A 19,347-nucleotide genomic window follows, 5' to 3' on the forward strand; every position below is an offset into this window, starting at 1 on the left:
TTTTGCGGAAAACCGCATCTAGATTGGCCATGGACGCTTTTCCTCAAAAAGTACTTTTGCGGAAAAGCATCCTGCCAATCTAGACGTGCTTTTCCAAAATGCTTTTAACGGAAAACTTTTTCGTTAAAAGCATTTTCGGAAACTCATGCCAGTGTAGACGTAGCCTCAATGTAGAATCAGGCCCTACATCATTGAAATTTGTGATAATGGGTAACTTCAGAAGACTGTGCAGTAGTAATAGCAAGTGAGGGGCAAATCTAGCCCTATGTTATTTTTTGTTATAAAAAAATGAACTATTGCTTTATAAAAGGTGACTCTATAGAGTATATGGCAGTCCCTATTTGCTGTGACTTGAGACTAGCATGTTTCAAGGGACAAAAAGGCCATTTTCTTCAGTTCTCTTAGGTCAATTGAGTTAACTCCCTCCTAAGTCTATATCACATCAAGCAGTTTGTGGAAACATTCTAAAAGGAACTAGCCCGTTTCTTCATTAGAACTGGAGGTGTAATTTCCAGACTAGAGTAAAGGTGTTAACTTTGATCGAGCTAGTGTGCTAAATATAGCAGTGTAGTCATGGTGGTATGGGGGGGCAGGACGATGGGCTAGCTGCTCAAGTAAGTACCTTGTGGAATTGCACTCCTGCCATTCATGCCACTACAGGTACACTTCTATTTTTAAGATGCTAGCTCAGTCCAAACGAGCATGCATACGTCTACCCACGTTGGAAGTTACACCTCCAGCTCCAGCATAGCCGTGCCCGAGGCTTCGATTCTACAAATATTTATGCACTGATTTAGCTTTATTACCATTAGCAGTACTGTTGAAGTTAATGGGACTATTCAAGATAGCAAAGTTAACCACATGTATGTGTGTTTGCATGATCGGGACCTAATGAGACTTAAGGGAACTTTCTAGTTATGTTAAATTAACTCAAATGAGCTAACACAATTGCAGAAAGAACCTTTTTTTGTGTATTGAGATTGGCCTCAAGGATTTATTTTATCAATTTATGCATCCTTTCCACTTCCAGATGTGCCACATAATGAATCTATTCCATTTTTAATTTCAGTTTCCAACCACTAGTTTGATACAATGCAAACTGTTTAGTTATTTCCAAAAAAAAAAAAAAAAAAAAAAATCATCACACGGCTAGACTGTCTGCTTTTTTATACTGCACCACACTGTGACAATACAAAGCTGCACTACTCCAGGGCAAGTTCTGGAAAGAATTGTGCCTGCAATCTCTTCAGGAGCTCCAGGGAGCAAAGGAAGAATGTGTATGCCAAATCATTCTTCTGTATATTGGAACATGTTCCCTGGGGCATGCCAATTTTGCTGGCCTATAGGTAGGAGGGTAGGGCCTTGGTTCTAATTTTTCTTCAGCTTGCGTAGGGTCATTTGTGCCTCTTCAAGGACACTAAGAAAGAGTGATCCCTTTGCTCCTGAAGTTCCTGGTATGCAGTTACTTTGGCAGGGCAAAGACAGAAAGTCTTGTTTTGCTCTTTTGCACGCTCTCTACTGCTATACATTCACATATCTCCACTAGCGTCTAGCACAACCTTCCCACAATATTACTCAAATACAAAGTGCACAACAGACTGTAACGTTTAAAACCAAACCTCTCCCTCATATAAGCAATGTAAAATTCAAAATGGGCATTAAATATGCAAAACATATTTTAGATCCTTTTAATTCAGTAGTTCTCAAACTGTGGGTTGGGTCCCCAAAGCGGGTCATGACCCCATTTTGATGGGATTGCCAGGGATGGCTTAGACTTGCTAGGACTTGGGGCCAAAACCCCACAGCCCTGGGCAGTGGAACTCGGGTTTCAGACCCAATGGCTGGAGCTGAAGCTCTTGGGCTTTGACTTTGACCCCCTTCCCCAGCCCAGATAGTGAGGCTCCCCCAGCAGCGGGCATGGGCTAACTCGGGCTTGATTCTATGGTCTTGGGGCTGTGTAGTAAATTGTGTTGTCAGAAGGGGGTTGCAGGACAATGACATATACACCTGTTTTAATTAATTACTTGGCTTCAACATGCTGAACTTTGGGAGATGAGTCAGAATCAGAAAAGAAGGGGACATACAAGAGTCTCAGGTGTGCCTTTTATAAAGGGCACAAGGAGGTCTTGATCCGGCTCTGAATTTTGTACCCATTTTTTTCCCTGCTTTTTCCCTTTCTGCCAGAACTACTTTGTTATACAATGTTTCTAACCAGTTATACCAAACATGTTGCTTTTTTAAAAAGATCCCTCATCCCAAGAGGTTCAAATGTATCAAGGCAGAGATTCTTTTCAGTGTGCATTCATTAACAATAATGCATGAAATACATTCTGATAGACTCTGTTATGAAATCCCTGTCCTTATGCAGCAAAATATACTGTACATTTTAAGTATTCAGTGAAATAAAAATGGACAAAACACCTCTTTGCAGCCATATGAAATAGCCCATTATATTTTACATAGGTTCCACAATACAATATTTTGGTATTGGGTACATACACCTATGACAACTAGGATTTAAGCTCTCAAAACCCTCCAATGTTTTCTTTTTTGTACTAATATTTAATGTTTTTATGAATATGTCAATAGATTAAAAACTAGCATATGTCTATTTTATTTAAAGAATCCACCATTAGCACATTGCTCGAGATATGTTTAGCCATCATGCTGCATTTTAGTATCATCCTACAATAAAACAGAAGATTACAGATTGTTGATTGGTGAGTAACATGGGTTGTTAAGTAACTGTAACACTTCAGAGAGACCTAACTTTCCAATGTTTCTCAAAATGTTTCTCTCTCAAAATTCTAATTTTGTTTACTGGTTAAAATTATTATCTAAAATTTATTTTCAAGCTATTAATGTGATTTACCATTAAACTATGACTCTTTTCAAACAGAAAGTAATAAAGGGTGTATAATTCCTAGATTGTGCAAATGCAATGTTGCTGGGAACATTTCCAGTTATAAATCAAAGCCAAAACAAGGGGAATTTTGAAGAGGAAGGGAAAGAATGTATAGGTCACGGTGGAAAAAAGACTCAGTCATGAGAAAATACTTTCTAGTTAAAACAGTTTTCATATTTAAATGATAATGAGGCTAAAATCAGAAAACATAAAAGATTCTTTAATCATGAAAAAGGGATAGAATATTTCTCCTATTTCTTTCAGTATTTAGCAATAAGATAAATATTGACTTTTATGTGGGTGCTGGGTTAAGAAAGGGGAATGACAAAGAGCATAAAAATGTTGAATGTAAAGTTTTACTCATTAATACTGAATTATTAATAAGTTCTGACCACAGCACAGACATTCCAGTACATTCAATAGAGTTTAACGTCTTATGGAAAAAGCATAGTAGATGAACAATGAGAAAAGCAGACTTGCTAAATTAACATTAATTAAAATTATTCTCTTTTATTAAAAGGCCAGAAGTCAGCATAATAAAACACTATTTCGGATAATGAACCAAGTTATTCTGACAGTGACCTAGATTATCATCCTCAGGGAGTGTTAAGAAAATAGAGGAATTCAGGGAGCATAATACATGTCTCTCTTCTCTTGTTTATCTCCTTTTCATTTCTCTCAGACACTTTGTATCCACTCCCAGTTACCATCAAACCATTTTTTGACAGCTCTAACCATGATAACTGGGGGTTGGCACACTCTGGAACTAACTCAGTCCTTCTGGCAGACGATGGTAAAGCAAGATGACTGGGATCTTAGTTTCTGAGACTGAGTCACTTCCCCCACAGCTCACAGCATTCCAGATGCTGTGACTGAAAAAGAATCTGAGTTTGTATCTATAAGCCAGCAACAAGACAATCCGTTTAAGCATCCTTGAGCTTGTATAGCTATTCATTTTAGTCTGACAAGCAAGCACAAACCTATATCCAATAGCTCAGTGGGACTCCAAGAACATTTCCTTGGCATATGGTACATGAACAAAAGAGATCCAACAATACCAACACAGCACTTGGTTTTATTGTTCATAGGTACTGGGGCTTTCACAACTTTGTGCAAACAGAAACAGTACAAAATGTGTTGTTAAACAGGCACATCAGTATAAAAATCTGGATTTTGCTAATTCAGATTTTTATGATCAAAACGGACACATTTTAAGATTAAGATGATCAATCTGAAGTGTCATTTCCATGAAAAAAATAAACACACATCTGTGTCTAAGGAGCTCAAATATAAATATGTCATTTGGCAGGATCCAGTAGTTGCTTGACTTTGCTTGTGTTCCTAGAGAGAGATTATTTTCCATATTAAATAGCCCTATCCACATGTGTTAAGAATTATACAATGAATGGATCTTAACATAGGAAGAAAACTACTTTCCTCCTGGATGTGGCATAAAGAGTTACATGGAAATATATAATCACAGTGCAAAACTTTACACAGGGAAAAACACAACAAATCTTGAAATCAGCACTCCCAAGCTGTTCTTACCTTAAAATTGTGTGCTTTTTCATAGTTGAAATGGTTGTCGTTTTGAGTTAAAGCTGCTCTTCTGACCAAAGAGGTGATCTGTGAATAGGCAAAGAGTTTCAGAGGTTGCCATAATAATGCCCCCTTTACTCCAGCCTTAACCCCCAGTGCCACGGCCAGCAGCTCTTGGCGCTTCCTTCCTCGCTTAGACTTGTGAACAACAGCACAATTTTTCTCATTCTCAAGCCACAGATCCTCAGAAAACATAGTGCTTGGATCCCAAATCTTTTCCCTGTCTTCCTCTGAGGCAGGGAGGCTTACTGTACTCAGGTTTGTCCAACTGCTTCTAATGTTAGACAGCAGATTTGAAGCAGCTGCAGCCCATTCTGCTGAGACCTCTGGCATGTGACTTGAATGGGCTGTCTTGTGTGATGGAAGGAGCTTCTGCATCTGAATAAGTAACGGCCTGTTTTGTGCTATTTCTTAAGGCAGACGTGTGCCTGAAACAATAGTCGGAATTCATGTACTGAATAAAACTCCCCCCTCCCCGCAGCAATGGTATCCAGCGAGACACTGAAGAAATACAGGCAGGGTGACAGCTTTACAGCCTCTTGCCACAACAAATTTCAAAGGAAAGATCACTTCTAGTTGGTAGCATGTTTTTAAAAAAATGGCTCTGATGCTGCATCCAATTACACTCAGACTTGGAGACTTATGAACCATTCTGAGCTGCACACCAATGGATTAAACCCTCTAAACCCTGATGATTGTTTAATCTTGCAGGGCAAAAATCTCTTCTTTTTCATATCCGGTGCAAGTGAAAAATCCAGTGCCACTCCTAGGATTAGCAGCATTTCGTTTCCAGGCGTTTTGTTGGGGTCCACTTAGCAATTTGATCATGATCAGTAAAAATCAGAAACTAAGCCCCTTGCCATTCAGTCTGCTCACATGGAAAACCCCTTAGCCTGTGCAGTGGCCCACTTTAGACAAGGGAGCTCTGCAGAGATGCAAGAGGTTCAATCTGCACAGATTAGATGGCAGATCTGGGGGCTAAGTGGCAACAATACAACTGGTTCCTCCACCATAGTGGGGGAGAAAGGATAACAAGTGGTTAAAGCCCATTTTGGAGATCTGGGCTCTAATCCTATCTCTGCCATCGCCTTCTGAATGACCTTAGCATGGTACTTAATCTTTTCATTTCTGTTTCTCTACCAGTACATTGAGGATAACAGTTACCTATCTCAGAGGGATCACGTGAGGCTTCATTCTCTAGTGGCTATAACACGCTTGACATACTCAGAAGAAAGGTGCTACAGAAGTGGACAATACTATCAGGAGAGCTGCTTCTAAAACTCTTACCAGTAATAGCCTTGCCCCCCTTTGTTTCTGCCTTCATGTCCATTCTTTTCCACACTTGAATCCAAAGACAAGAGCAAATTATATAATCTAAACAGACTTTTGTTAATCTGTGAAGCTGTTTCTTCCTTTGGCTCTACCCACACCCTCAAACCCTTAGATGTCCACGGGAGTTCATCTAATTCACTGACTTAAAACACCACCACCATCACCACGTAGTTCACATGCTCTCAGTACAAATTACGATATGAAAGCCTGCAGGGACAGATGGCCAACCATCAGTAAGATTGGGCTGTGTGTAATTTCATATAGTGCCCTACTTACGGCATTTAACAAGTTCTGTAACCTACGAAATCAGCTTTTTAAATGTGAAATGACATAGTTGTTTCTGTCCTGAATGTACTTTCCTTTCTTTTCCAGGTATCTGACAGCATCACACTCTCTCCCTCTCCCCCTTTCTTCATTTTATCAGATTTGGATGCTTTGGTTGAAGCTCCTCTTGCTAAATAAGCAGGCGTTGCTCTTACCCATTTTTCCAGCTGAAAAAACAACTCAGTGGCACTGTTACCTGATCAGCAGGAAGTTCTAAACACTCTGCATTGATATTGCTCAGCCCCAGCTGAGGTGGTGTCTGGTGCTATTCTGTGCATCCTTACATTATTACGTCCTGTTAACAGCCAGTTCAGGAATCAGAGCTTTGAGCCTGAAAAATCTGCTCCTGTGGATCAGCTCTTAATCAGACCTTTAGGCTACGTCTACACTGCAAGCTTCTTGCATAAGAACTGTTTTGCGGAAGAGTTCCTGTGCAAAAGGTCTTCCACAAGAGCACGTCCACATTGCCATGTGCTTTTGCACAAGAGATGTGCTTTTATGCAAGCACATCCATGGCAGTGTGGATGCTCTCTTGCGCAAGAAAGCTCTGATGGCCATTTTAGCCATAGGGGTTTCTTGCGCAAGAAATTCATGTTGCCAGTCTACACTGCCTTCTTGTGGAAGAGCTCTTGCGCAAGAGGGCTTATTCCCCGTGGGGAGAGGAATAACTCTTCCAGAAGAAGCCCTGTTTTCTGATGCTGTACTATAAATTTACTTGTGCAAGAACGCGCATGCAGTGTAGACGCTCTGCTGTTCTTACGCAAAAAGCCTGCAGTATGGACATAGCCTTAATGTTTTAGGCTAGGATGTACAATTTGATGTATGGTTCTAGCCCCAGCAGACACTCAGGGCTTAGATCCAGAGGAATGTTATACCTTTCCCAATTACATTCAGCACCTACTTCAGAGAGCCACATTAATGCATGTTTAGAGCCTGCTCTTGCTCCCTTTCAGTGAGAACAGTGATCTCCTCAAGGGGCTGATTTCAATGGGAGCAGGATAAAGTTCTCAGGAAAGAAAGCTTGGGTCATCAACACTTCACTTCAAGGCTTTTGCCCTCAACACTTAGCATGTTCTATTTCAGTACTTCTGCTTCAAATGAGTTCACATTTATCTCAGACCTGTGTTACTCTGTATCTTCAAAAACAATGAGGAATCCTGTGGCACTAACAGATTTATTTGGGCATAAGCTTTCATGGGTAAAAACCACTTCATCAGATGCAATTTTGGATATTAAAAAACGAACAACATATAGCTATGAACCCTCAACATAAACATGAAATGGTTCTTCTCTGGTATGCAATGTGATGGAATCAAAGTCAGAGAGGTCAGCCTCCTTATAATACTTTAGCATTTGTATTGATACCACTGGACTGATAAAAATCCCATTATGGAAACTATATTTTTATGTAACATTGTGGATGTGACAACTCTCAGGTGAATGATGTCACATAGTGTACAACTTAAAATAGCTACATATTAGAATACATTATTTTTAAAACATTATGACATCTTAAGGACACACATATAGCACCTAATGGAAATACTGGTGTTTCTCATAGGATTGTTTAACTAATTGACTTAAAGGAGAACCAAGCTAATCCTGGTCATGAGTATCTAGGCAGGCGGATTAGTATTAGTTGTTTATTGTATTTCAAAATTTATTCATCCACTAGGTTCCTTTATCAGCCATCTTGATGCCTTTGTCAGGTATTTGTTTAATAGGATTCACTACAAACACAGGATGTATAACAGACAGGTGCACAATAAATGCATTTGCTTAACAGACTTGATCATATGAAGCCACACTAGATTCAGTGTTTAACAAAGGATGCTGTAAACTGATATGAGTCGGGCACAATAGCAGAGGACAAAACACTTCCCCCTCTCCTCTATGTAAATCACAAATAGCAGCACAGTCAAAAAATTGAACTGTTCTCAAAATAATGAACTCTGAAGCTCCATTCCTTTCTCATGCCCCAATGCAGTCCAAGAGTTCAAAAGCAGTTCTTTTTATTCATTGTTTTCTTTCTTTTTGAAAGATCTGCTGAGCAGGACATTGTGTCAACTAACCTAAAGAACATTTCTTGCTAAAGCTGACACATCTGGTTAGCAGGGAGACTCCTGATAGCTGAAAATGTCTTGCCAGTTTTAATAAAAATGTTTAAATTAATAATAATTGACAGCCAAATACAAGATGTGGAGATGTTCAGAGGATCTCCACGAACTGTAGGACTTTTAGCTGCTTAGTTGATCAGTAAGCCATGTGCATTATACAGAAATTTGGGCATTATATCACTAACCCAAAATTAGATTATAAGGGAAGAGGAAGTGTTGGTTAGTGTGGCTTCATTTTCAGCATGCCTTTTGCTAGAATGAGATGATTGAATTATTTGAATTGAATCTTCAAAACACTACAGGCAGTCCCCAACTTACGCGGATCCGACTTATGTCGGATCCGCACTTACGAACGGGGCTTTTCTCGCCCCAGAGCTCATGGGCGGCGGGTCGCCACCCGTGTCCTCCGGGGCGAGAAAAGCTTCTTCCGGTCTCCCTGGTCTGCTGGGGGGGGGGGTCCAGCAAAGCCGCTGGACCCCCCCCAGAAGACCAGGGACACACAAGCAAAGCCGCCGCCTGGGTGGCTTTGCCTGTTTGCCCGGGAGCAAAGCCGCCCTGGCGGCGGCTTTGCTCGGGTGTCCCTGGTCTGTTGGGGGGGGTCCAGCGGTTTTGCTGGACCCCCCCAGCAGACCAGGGAGACCGGAACAAAGCCACACGGGCGGCGGGGTCCCTCCGCCTGTGCGGCTTTGCTCGGGTCTCCCTGGTCTGCTGGGGGGGGAGAGGGCGCAGCTAGTGCACCCCCCCGCCCCCAGCAGACCAGGCTTTTGTTGCGGGATGCCTCGGGTAGAGCAGCTGGGGTGCTGCCGGGTTGGTCCTGTGGGAACCTACTGGGCAGCGCCCCAGCTGTTCTGTCCCAGGCTCCAGATTCAGCAGCTGTTGAAACTGATCAGGCTGATTCCAGGAAGCTGGGGGCAGAGCAACTCTGCCTCCGGCTTCCTGTAGTCAGCGCCTGGTCAGTTTCAGTGGCAGCAGCTGAATCTGGAGCCAGTTCCGACTTACATACAAATTCAACTTAAGAACAAACTTATAGTCCCTACCTTGTACGTAACCCGGGGACTGCCTGTACTAGCTGTTTGCTAATAAAAGGACGTGGGGGAGGGGGGAAAATAAATAGTTATATAAAGACCTTTAGTTTTTGTTGTTGCATAAATTCAATTTTAGCTCTGCGTGCAGCACTCAAAAGTTGCTGAAAGTAGAGGCCAGATTGTGGTTCATTTTGCATACCAGTGCCAGAGGAATAAAAGGGCAAAAAATGCCCTGCTATGCCCTGCACTAGCTAGTCAAATGGTAGGTAGCTGCATGGGAGCTACCTGTTGATCTGTTGCATCTCTCTCTATAGCAGGAGAGGGGAATCTTTTTGGGGCTGGGGGCCACATCAGAATCAATTGGGGGCCATACACAAGTGAGACGCAAAAACAAACAAATCCCTCACTACCCTGCCTCCCAAGTGAGAAGGAGAGATAGGGTATGTCTACACTACCACTCTAGTTCGAACTAGGGTGGTAATGTAGGCAACCGGAGTTGCAAATGAAGCCTGGGATTTGAATTTCCCGGGCTTCATTTGCATCTCTCCGGGCGCTGCCATTTTTAAATGTCCGCTAGCGCAGACTCTGTGCCGCGCAGCTACACGTGGCATGGACTAGGTACTTCATGAAACGAGGAGTAACGGTAGTTCGGAATAGGAAGCCTAGTCCGAACTACCTAGTTCGTGCTACGTGTAGCTGCGCGGCACAGAGTCTGCGCTAGCGGACATTTAAAAATGGCGGCGCCCGGCGAGATGCAAATGAAGCCCGGGAAATTCAAACCCCGGGCTTCATTTGCAACTCCGGTTGTCTACATTACCACCCTAGTTCGAACTAGGGTGGTAGTGTAGACATACCCATAAAGACAGAATGACAAAGACAGACAGACAGAAAGAAACACAGTCACCTTACTCATGCAACTTGGGGCATAAGGGTTTCCCTCATGCTGAGGCTCAGGGTTTACCCAGGGCTGGATTAACTCTTCTGGTGGCCTGGAGCTAGTACATTTTGTGGGGGTTCAGTGTGCAGGAGGAGGCTGCCAGGGAGTGGGCTGGGGTGGGGATGCAGGGTCTGGGCAGGAGGTAGGGTTCAGGAGCAGGCTGAGGGTAGGAGTGCAGGTGCTGGACAGGAGGAAGGGTATAGAAGCAGGCTGGGAGTGCGGGGGTCTGGGTGAAAGAGTGTAGGAGCTGGCTGGGATGAGTGTGCAGGGTCTGGGAGGGAGGCAGAGAGGGTTCAGGAAGGGGCTTACCTGGAGCAGCTTCTGGAAGTGCACAGGTAGCTCTGTGCTGCCCTGTGTTTGCAGGCACTGCCACCCGCCACTCCCATTGGTCTCAATTCTTAGCCAACAGGAGCGACAGGGTAGGAGCCTGCAGGTGAGCACTTCCCTGCACTGCTGTTCCTGCAGCCAGGGGTGGAGAGAGAACAGCAGTGCACAGAGCCACTTTCACACCTCTCCACACACACACACCCACACACACACACACACCCACACACACACACACCCACCCACCCACCCCGCCGGGCAAAGCCAGCCATGCAGGGGCTTTAGTGCTGGCGCTCTGCTGCTTTCCCCCCACAGCAGCAGGGAACTGGCTCTTGCTCCCCCTGCGAGCCATGCAGAGGAGTGCCGAGGCTTGGGACTTGCTACAGAGTAGGAACACCAATTCCGGCTCACCCCACTGTAGAGTGGGCGAAGCCACAAGCCTCTCTGAGTCACAATCTGCTTTTGTGGGCCATTTCTGGGGCAGCAGACTCGCCTCTTGTTCCATGCCTAGGGATTTTCGCAAATTGAGAACTGACGCCTTTAATGCACAAAGTACTGCCTGTCCCCTTGCTGGGATGACATGCTCCACACACAGTATATGAGATGGTACATTCTTGCCTGAGTCAAAAAGATAATGTAGAATTGATGCACTATGTGTTAATCTTGCAAACCATATTGATTTTCCCCCTAATTTCCTCCTTAAGAGTTCTGCCTACGACACTTGAAGCTGCTACCTCAAAACAAGCCTGGATTACACAGTACAGCAAATGCATTTGTCTAGATTCCATTAGTGCTTTGAGAGGATCGCAAAACTATCCTGAGAAAACAACTATGTCGTCAAATATTGTGGCACTGATAATGATCAGCTGATGTCCTTACTTGAGCCCCCTCTCCCCCCTTCTTAAATGTAAAACTCCTCCAGAAATTAGTAAAAATTTTGCCTGAATGCAAGATGTTCTGCGCTCCTACAGGTTGTTTCAGTTAGGAGCAGAAACTGATGATGGATTGAGGTACCACAGACAGCATCTTATTTGTTTACAAGGCATGTATAAAGTCCTGTTCCCCTGAGCACAGGAAGAACAAAACAACAGGAGATAGTTCCTCTGCTTACAGCCCCAGCTTCTTTCAGACAGTAAAGCACTATACATGTCCAGGCTGTGTAAGCAGCACCCTTTTCTATTTATGCGCTGTCTGCTTTTCCCTCCCCTCCCCCATAGCTCTAATTTGAGACTTGCACATAACTTTGCTTGGGGTTGAAACTGCTTCAGTGGAGTTTACCTGTTTCCTAAAGCTATCTTAAAAGAAAGGTAGTGGGTAACACCAACCAGCTCCAGTGAGATACACAATATAACACCACAACAAGGACAAATTATATTTGTTCCTTCCTACTCCTTGGCATTTGGATTTTTTCCACAAAGATCCCCTGCCTATGTCATGATTCAGAAGAACTGTTCATAATGTGTACCAAGGGCACAAAGCAGCAGATTAGAGTCGTGAATCCTGCCCCCTCCCCCCTGCAATCCCTTTAAGTCAGTCCCTCTGCACAAGGGGAGAGAAGACTGGATGTATCTACCAGCTAAGGATTCCCAGGGTCTAGCAGGGTACGTTTACACAGCAGGACTAAAGTCAAATTGAGCTACACAACTTCAGCTACATCAATTGCATAGCTGAAGTCAAAATAGCTTAATTTTGCTTTTGGCGCTGTCCACACTACAGGAAGTCGAAGAAAGAACATTCTTCCTTCGACGTCCCTTTCTCTTCATGAAATGAGAGTTACAGGAGTTGAAGTCCTCCAGGATCGACATTATTTCGAAATAAAGGCTTGTAATGTAGACGCACATTATGTTATGTTGGAATAATGTCTGTTATTTCAAAATAACGCTGCTGTGAAGATGTACCCACAGAGTCCTCAACAGTAGCAGAACCAGAAAGGTGGGCTTCTATGCCACCCTCACTCCAGGGCATACTATGGGCATGATGATGTAGTCTGGTTACTATGGGCTTGCCAAGGGGCCCTTGGGGATTGTTGCAAGCCAGTGCCAATAAGAGCAGTCCCCTGGCTACTCTAAAATGTACCAAGGCAAAGTAGAGATTCATAGAGTGCCTCCCCCTGCTTCAATGAGCATGATCTCAGCAAACCAGAGAGACTGCCATTAACCTTCAGTCGACATCCTACTGCTCATTTGACGTCAATGGAAATTTTGCATGCAAGAGGAATGCAGCTGCCTCAGCTTCAGTAAATATACTCCAAAAATTTAGTTAAAATCTGTACACACTTCCTGAACGTACAAGTTAGTGTGACAGCAATCCATTTCCATGTATAGTCACTGCTCCTTTGACTGTGGATATTTGTATGATATAACTATAGATAAACAGACCACACTTTACGAACAGTAACTCCCAACGGAAAGACATACTCTTTATTAGAAAATCTGAATTAAAATTAAAAAAAATCTGATTAGGGAGGATTAAAATAATATACTCCGTTTTTCTCAAAACAATATTATGAACAAAGCTATCATACTAAAGGTGAAATGCCAAGGATTCAGGAGGAGAACTGAAGGACCATTACTAGAAATATGTACTCTACACTTCTTATGTGCTACGTATACACTGCAGGCTTTTTGTGAAAGAACGGCTGTTCTTGCGCAAAAACTTGCAGAGCGTCTATACAGCACATGAGTTCTTGCGCAAGTAAATTTACAGTAAAGTGTCAGAACAGAGGGCTTCTTGCACAAGAGTTATTCCTCTCCCCATGAGGAATAAGCCCTCTTGCACAAGAGCTCTTGTGCAAAACACAAGATGTACTGTTGCGCAAGAAGGCAGTGTGGACAACGGGTTTCTTGCGCAAGAAACCCCTATGGCTAAGATGGCCATCAGAGCTTTCTTGTGCAAGAGAGCGTCCACACTGCCATGGATGTACCTGTGCAAAAGCACATCTCTTGTGCAAAAGTACATGGCAGTATGGATGCACTCTTGTGCAAGACCTTTTGCGCAAGAACTCTTGTGCAAAAAACCTGCAGTGTAGACGTAGCCATGAAATATAAATATAGTACACACATTTTGGAACTACCATTGGTGGTTACATTCTTAAGTGGTGTGTGATCACATACACATCTCCAATTAAAAATAAAAGGAGCTGGAATGCTAGAACACTTTATGCTGCTATATAAATGTGCTCCTCATATAAGATATACATTTCATAAAAACTACTCTACTTCAGTCAGGAGTTAAGTTTTTGTTTCCTGAATAAACCAAACATTGTTCAGTTCCTGAAAACATTACATTAAAACCTGTATTCAGCACTGTGATGTGCCATGTGTTAAATATTAATTAATCCAAAGAAAATTTCAGTATTTTCCAATCTAGATTGGTAGACACAAGCAAAGTTCTCATTCTAAATCTTATTGATATTGTGGTTGTTCCCCCAATGTGCTAGGTCACATCATTATTAAGATATGTTTTTGAAACTAAATAAAGATCAACAATCTCCAAATGCCCCTCAAACTCGCTAATACTAGTCAGCTAATATCTTGGGGTATGTCTACACTACAAAGTTAATTCGAACTAACAGACGTTAGTTCGAATTAACTTTGATAGGCGCTACACATACAAACCGCTAGTTCGAACTTAATTCGAACTAGCGGAGCGCTTAATTCGAACTAGGTAAACCTCATTCTACGAGGACTACCGTATTTTCCGGCGTACAAGACGACTTTTTATGCTAAAAAACATCCCCCAAAAATCGGGGGTCGTCTTATATGCCGGGTGTACAGGCAGTCCCCGACTTGCAGGTACGAACGGGGTTTTTCTCGCCCCGGAGGACACAGACTGCGGGACCTCGTGGTCCCGCCGCCCGTGTACTCTGGGGCGAGAAAAGCTGCTCCGTGTCTCCCTGGTCTGCAGACCAGGAAGACACGGAGCAAAGCCACGGAGGGGCTCCGGCAGCGGTGCAGCCCAGGCACGCCTGGGATGCCCTGCTGCCGGCTTCCCCCGAGGCTTCGCAAAGCCACGGAGGGGCTTGGGCAGCCCAGCCCGAAGCCGCGGGGGAAGCCGGCCACGGCTGTCCCGCTGCCGGCGTCCTCAGAGGCTTTGCTCCCAGTGTCCCAGGTCTGCTGGAGACGGTCCCCAGCAGACCAGAGGCACCAGGAGCAAAGCCGAAGCACCATTTCTACCCCCTGGCAAATACCACTCCATGGACCCAACCTCCATGAATTGATCTAACTTCTCTTTAAACTCTGTTCTAGTTGTAGCCTTCACAGCCTCCTGCAGCAAGGAGTTCCACAGGTTGACTATTTGCTTTGTGAAGAAGAACTTTCTGTTATTAGTTTGAAGCCTGCTACCCATTCATTTCATTTAGTGTCCTCTAGTCCTTCTATTATGGGAACTAATGAAGAACTTTTCTTTATGCACCCTCTCGACACCACAGTAGCCAGACAGACTAACCCCCCATATCATCCATCTTATTTGCCTCTCTGAAGCATACAGGGCAGAGAAGGAGCAGTAAAATCAGCATAGTCTATGCTGGCTCATCTGATCCTGAGAAGCTGAAAAAACAGATATGTGGAGAGAGAGCGATTAAGTCAATAAGCTGGCTTTGAGGCTGCAAGAACTGCCCCGGCTGGCACCCATGTTGATTCGAACACACACACAGTCGCTGGGAGAGGAATTTCCCACTGAGAAAAGAATCCCCCAGTAATTCCAATTTAGTTATCTCTTACAAGTGTAAATTAAGTTCACAACTCCCTTGTAAGAACTGGTCTCACAAAAGACAGACCAGCACTATTTGGCATCACAGATAAGAAAGAGAAATACGTGACCCAAAATGGGTATAAAAGATGGGTCCAGCTCACACTCACTTTGAGTGTCATTCTACCCTCTACCTGCTGGTCGGGTTAGGTGTTTGACCTCCTGAGGTTCTATGGGGACGCCCACCTCGTATTTTCGTCTTTCCTAGGAATTGAGGAACCGGCCCTGGCCTGAAATGCTGGAGTCGAGAGGCACAGAAGGGGGTAAAAATTGTACCTGGATGTGGTCCTCTGTCTTAAGTGTACACATAGAAAGAGTAAGCTGTTACTTAGTACCATTATTTCTATTTTTCTATCTTCTTTGTAACCATTTTTAAGATCTATATTTGCTAGTAGTTAAGAAATAGAACAATAGCCATTGCAACCATATGATTTATAAGCTTCCTCAGTAAACCTGTAACTGTTTAAGTTTTAACCTGACTCCTTCAGTTGCTGTAACAGAACCAGGCACAATTTAAAAGAACTTCAGCCGGTCTTAAGGGACAGATATAGGGAGCCCTGACCGTCGGCTGACAACCACTCATGCTTTTATAGACCTCTATCATATCCCCCCTCAGTCTCCTCTTTTCCAAGCTGAAAAGTCCCAGTCTCTTTAGCCTCTCTTCATATGGGACCTGTTCCAAACCCCTGATCACTTTAATTGCCTTCCCCTCTCCCACCCTCTCTCTTCCCCTCTCCCACCTTCTTTTCCCAGTCTCCCTGAGTTTTGTTCAATAAAGAGAGTTTCTATTTTTGAACACACGTGTCCTTTATTTTGTACATCAGGAAGGGGGGTTAGGGAGGGGTAAGTGGAAGGAGGTGAGGGAGGAATGGGGTACGAGCCCGATGGGGAGGACTGGGGTGACTCTGCAGGCTCCTCGGGGTGGAAGCTCTCCTGCAGCCCCCCAACTGACCCCCCCGGATGGCAGCCTGCGACAAGAGCAGCCAGGCTGATTGCCGAGTGCTGTGATGTGCCAAGTGTGGGCATTCAGGGCACTGCAAGCCAGGACTGCTTTGCTGTCCCTCATCGAGTTAGACAAGCGAGCGGGGAACCCCTGAGAACTGTCTGTCCAGGGTGGGGGTCGGGTCCCTTTAAGCACAGCCCTCGGCTAGCCTGAGACAGCAGCTCCACGCTCTAAGTCCTAACCTGATGCCCTGCCGGCACTGCTTCCGGCCATCCTTAACCTCGGTTCAGGGTCCACTCAATGTGGACATGCTAGTTCGAATTAGCAAAATGCTAACTCGAACTAGTTTTTAGGTCTAGATGCACTAGTTCGAATTAGCTTTGTTCGAATTAACTAATTCGAATTAAGTTAGTTTGAATTAGCGCTGAAGTGTATTCATACCCTTGTAGATATCATGGTAGCAGTAGGTCTTGAATAGGGATCTGAAGGAGCAAAGTATTACAAGGCTCTCCCTGAGTAGCCCTGAAGAGTCATGGGATTAACATGGTAACAGCAGGTCTAGCCTATTTATTTCTGTTGTCTCAACTTCTTTTCCTCCCACTCTTTCTTTTATCCTCTCCAATCCAGCTTCAACCTTGTCAAGGTTACTAATGACCTGGCCAAACTGATGGCCTGTCCTTTGTATTTAGTGTTTATAACCTGCTACCTTAACTGTGAACCGCTCCTCCATCCTTGACTTCTGTGAGTCTCTGCTTTTCTCCTGCTTCACAGGCTATTCTTTTACCATCTCCTTTGGTGCGGCTAGATCCTGTCCCTGGGCCAGAGTCCCTCAGGGCTGTCACTGCAGTTCCTTTTCCTTGCCTTTCTATTCTGTTTCTGTGGCAACCCAATCAGCATCCAGGGTTTCAGCTACTTTGATGTTCACAAATCACACCCAACTCTATCCTTCAGTCCTCTCTGTGTATCTTTCACCTCCCAAATACCTCAGTCTCTCATCTGACTGTTTCTGATACCTCCAATTCAATATATCCAAAAATAAACCTCTTGTGTTTCCTCCCAAGCCCTGGAGGGGAGCTTTGAAGCAATTTTAATTGAATACTTTACCTTTGGGATCTCTGTTCATTTGCAGATTGGGCCTGTCTCACTAACTTTGTATCTCTCCTTCTTGCTCTCTATAGGGGTACAGCACATATTATTAAATGTTATCCCATGTACTAGTCTGTGTCTGGCTGAGTCAGACTCCTTGGGACAGGCAAAACACTGTAAAACACTGTGCACAACTATTGCATCTATTAATAATAATAGTGGCAATTATTCCTGTAGTTTAGTTTAACCAGAACGCAGTTAGTTTGATCAAATTTTGCTAAAAGTCCCAGGTGTTCGATTATTGGTAGTGTTCTTTAGGGGTACGTCTAGACTACAGGCTTTTGTCGACAGAAGTTTTGTTGACAGATACTGTCGACAAAGCTTCTGTCGACAAAGAGCGTCTAGACTACATCCAGTTCTGTCGACAAAGCAAGCCGCTTTGTCGACATGACAGTGTAGATGCAAAGGACAGTGCAGATGCAATAATGCCCTCTGTCGATAGAACTCTGTTGACAAAAGGCGTTATTCCTCGTAGAATGAGGTTTACAGCCATCGACAAAACTGCTGAGTCCTGTCGACGTTATGTCGACAGAACTCAGCAGCAGTGTAGACGCAGGTATAGTTTTGTCGACAAAATTCCACTTTTGTCGACAAAACCCTGTAGTCTAGACACACCTTAGAAGAGCCAAAGTTAGAACAATATTTTCTTTAAACAACAGACATGTAGCATCTCTCTATAGATATATTTCAGAGTAAATTAAATAAGTGTTTCTGTATTTTATAAGCTTGGACTAACTATATTAAGTATAAGCAATCACAGTTTCTTCTTGGTAGAAGCCTTCTTATTGAGGGGCAAATCCTGTAATGTGCAGATAGTCCTCAATACCCACTGGGCTAAATCACAGGATCAAGCTCTGAATGACAACATTTAAGAGCTATGACATCATGAGATGAGATGTGAATAGAGCAGAACTCAACCAGCCAGAACATTAAAACAAGTGAGTTCAATAATAAACTCCAGAGTATATATCTAATATGTCTACTCAATGGACATAGGGACTGGACGGTAAACTCATACTTTGCCACACATCCGTGAGTACATACGGCACTATAAGCTCCTACCAAGCAGTGCATTATTGCTTATGGACAATTCTCATTTCTCTGTCACAAGGGTTGCAATGCCCTGGAGCTATTCATTATTGGACAGTAACACACATCTTATAATCGCCTGTTGGCTGTGGCATAGACAGTGAAATGTAAAATGCAACTTTCTGTAGCTAAAGAACATCTTTTGTTTATTTCACTTTGTCATATCATTTCTAAAACTACATTGCGATGGGGAGCCGGGGGGCTTGGGTGGGGAGAGGGAATAATCCTCCTTTTAGATGAGCCTAAATCAATATTATGGCCTAATTTTGTAGGTTTGTTTGGAACATTATGTGCCAAAGTCAGTGCTGCTGTTCATACTGAGAACCAAAAATCCAGTCTTTGTGGGTTTATGACAAAATGAGGAGGATAGTTTTTCAGACAAGTTTCCCAGAAATCACATAGCCAGATAAAAATAGCCAGTAAGTTCTGAGCCACTAACCACTCATCGGAGTCTGCTGACCTCTGAAAGTACATAAGTAACTTTGGCAGAGCTGCCTGAATAGAAAGTCTGTTGGGGGCATTCTCTGGAACTAACAGCAAAAATTGCCATGAGTTTCCCCCTAGAACAAGACAGCCAGCCACGTGAGTGGACTTGAAACTCACAAGTTGAAAAAATATTATTATAAAGTGAAACAGCATGAATAACTTGCTGAGACAATATGATTTGGTAATCTATAAAACATATCTTATCAGGAGATGATTCTTACAGGCCTGTTCCCTTAAGAGGTTGAGCCTTCCTTATCCCTTATGGGCCTCACTGGGATTTGAGAATGATTAGCACCTTGCAGTATCAAGTGCTATGTGATTTTGTTTTCAGCTTTCACTATTTCCAGGCTGTGCACTAGAGACAAAAAAAG

The 19,347-nt window shown here is 43.5% G+C and overlaps 1 protein-coding gene and 1 long non-coding RNA gene across 2 annotated transcripts in view; one reads left to right on the top strand and one right to left on the bottom strand.

Annotated features, from left to right (window-relative positions):
• Nucleotides 1–19,347, top strand: part of LOC149525414 (uncharacterized) — a 168,754-nt gene that overhangs the window by 41,676 nt on the left and 107,731 nt on the right. The window lies entirely within an intron of this gene.
• Nucleotides 1–19,347, bottom strand: part of CHN2 (chimerin 2) — a 193,648-nt gene that overhangs the window by 29,081 nt on the left and 145,220 nt on the right. Inside the window, exon 7 of the mRNA XM_075922141.2 lies at nucleotides 4,454–4,531. Coding sequence (XP_075778256.1) covers nucleotides 4,454–4,531 — 78 coding nt within the window. The remainder of the gene's footprint in view (nucleotides 1–4,453; nucleotides 4,532–19,347) is intronic.

Source organism: Pelodiscus sinensis, chromosome 2 (assembly GCF_052426305.1).
Source record: "Pelodiscus sinensis isolate ZL-2025 chromosome 2, ASM5242630v1, whole genome shotgun sequence".
In the NCBI taxonomy this organism is placed as follows: Eukaryota; Metazoa; Chordata; order Testudines; family Trionychidae; genus Pelodiscus; species Pelodiscus sinensis.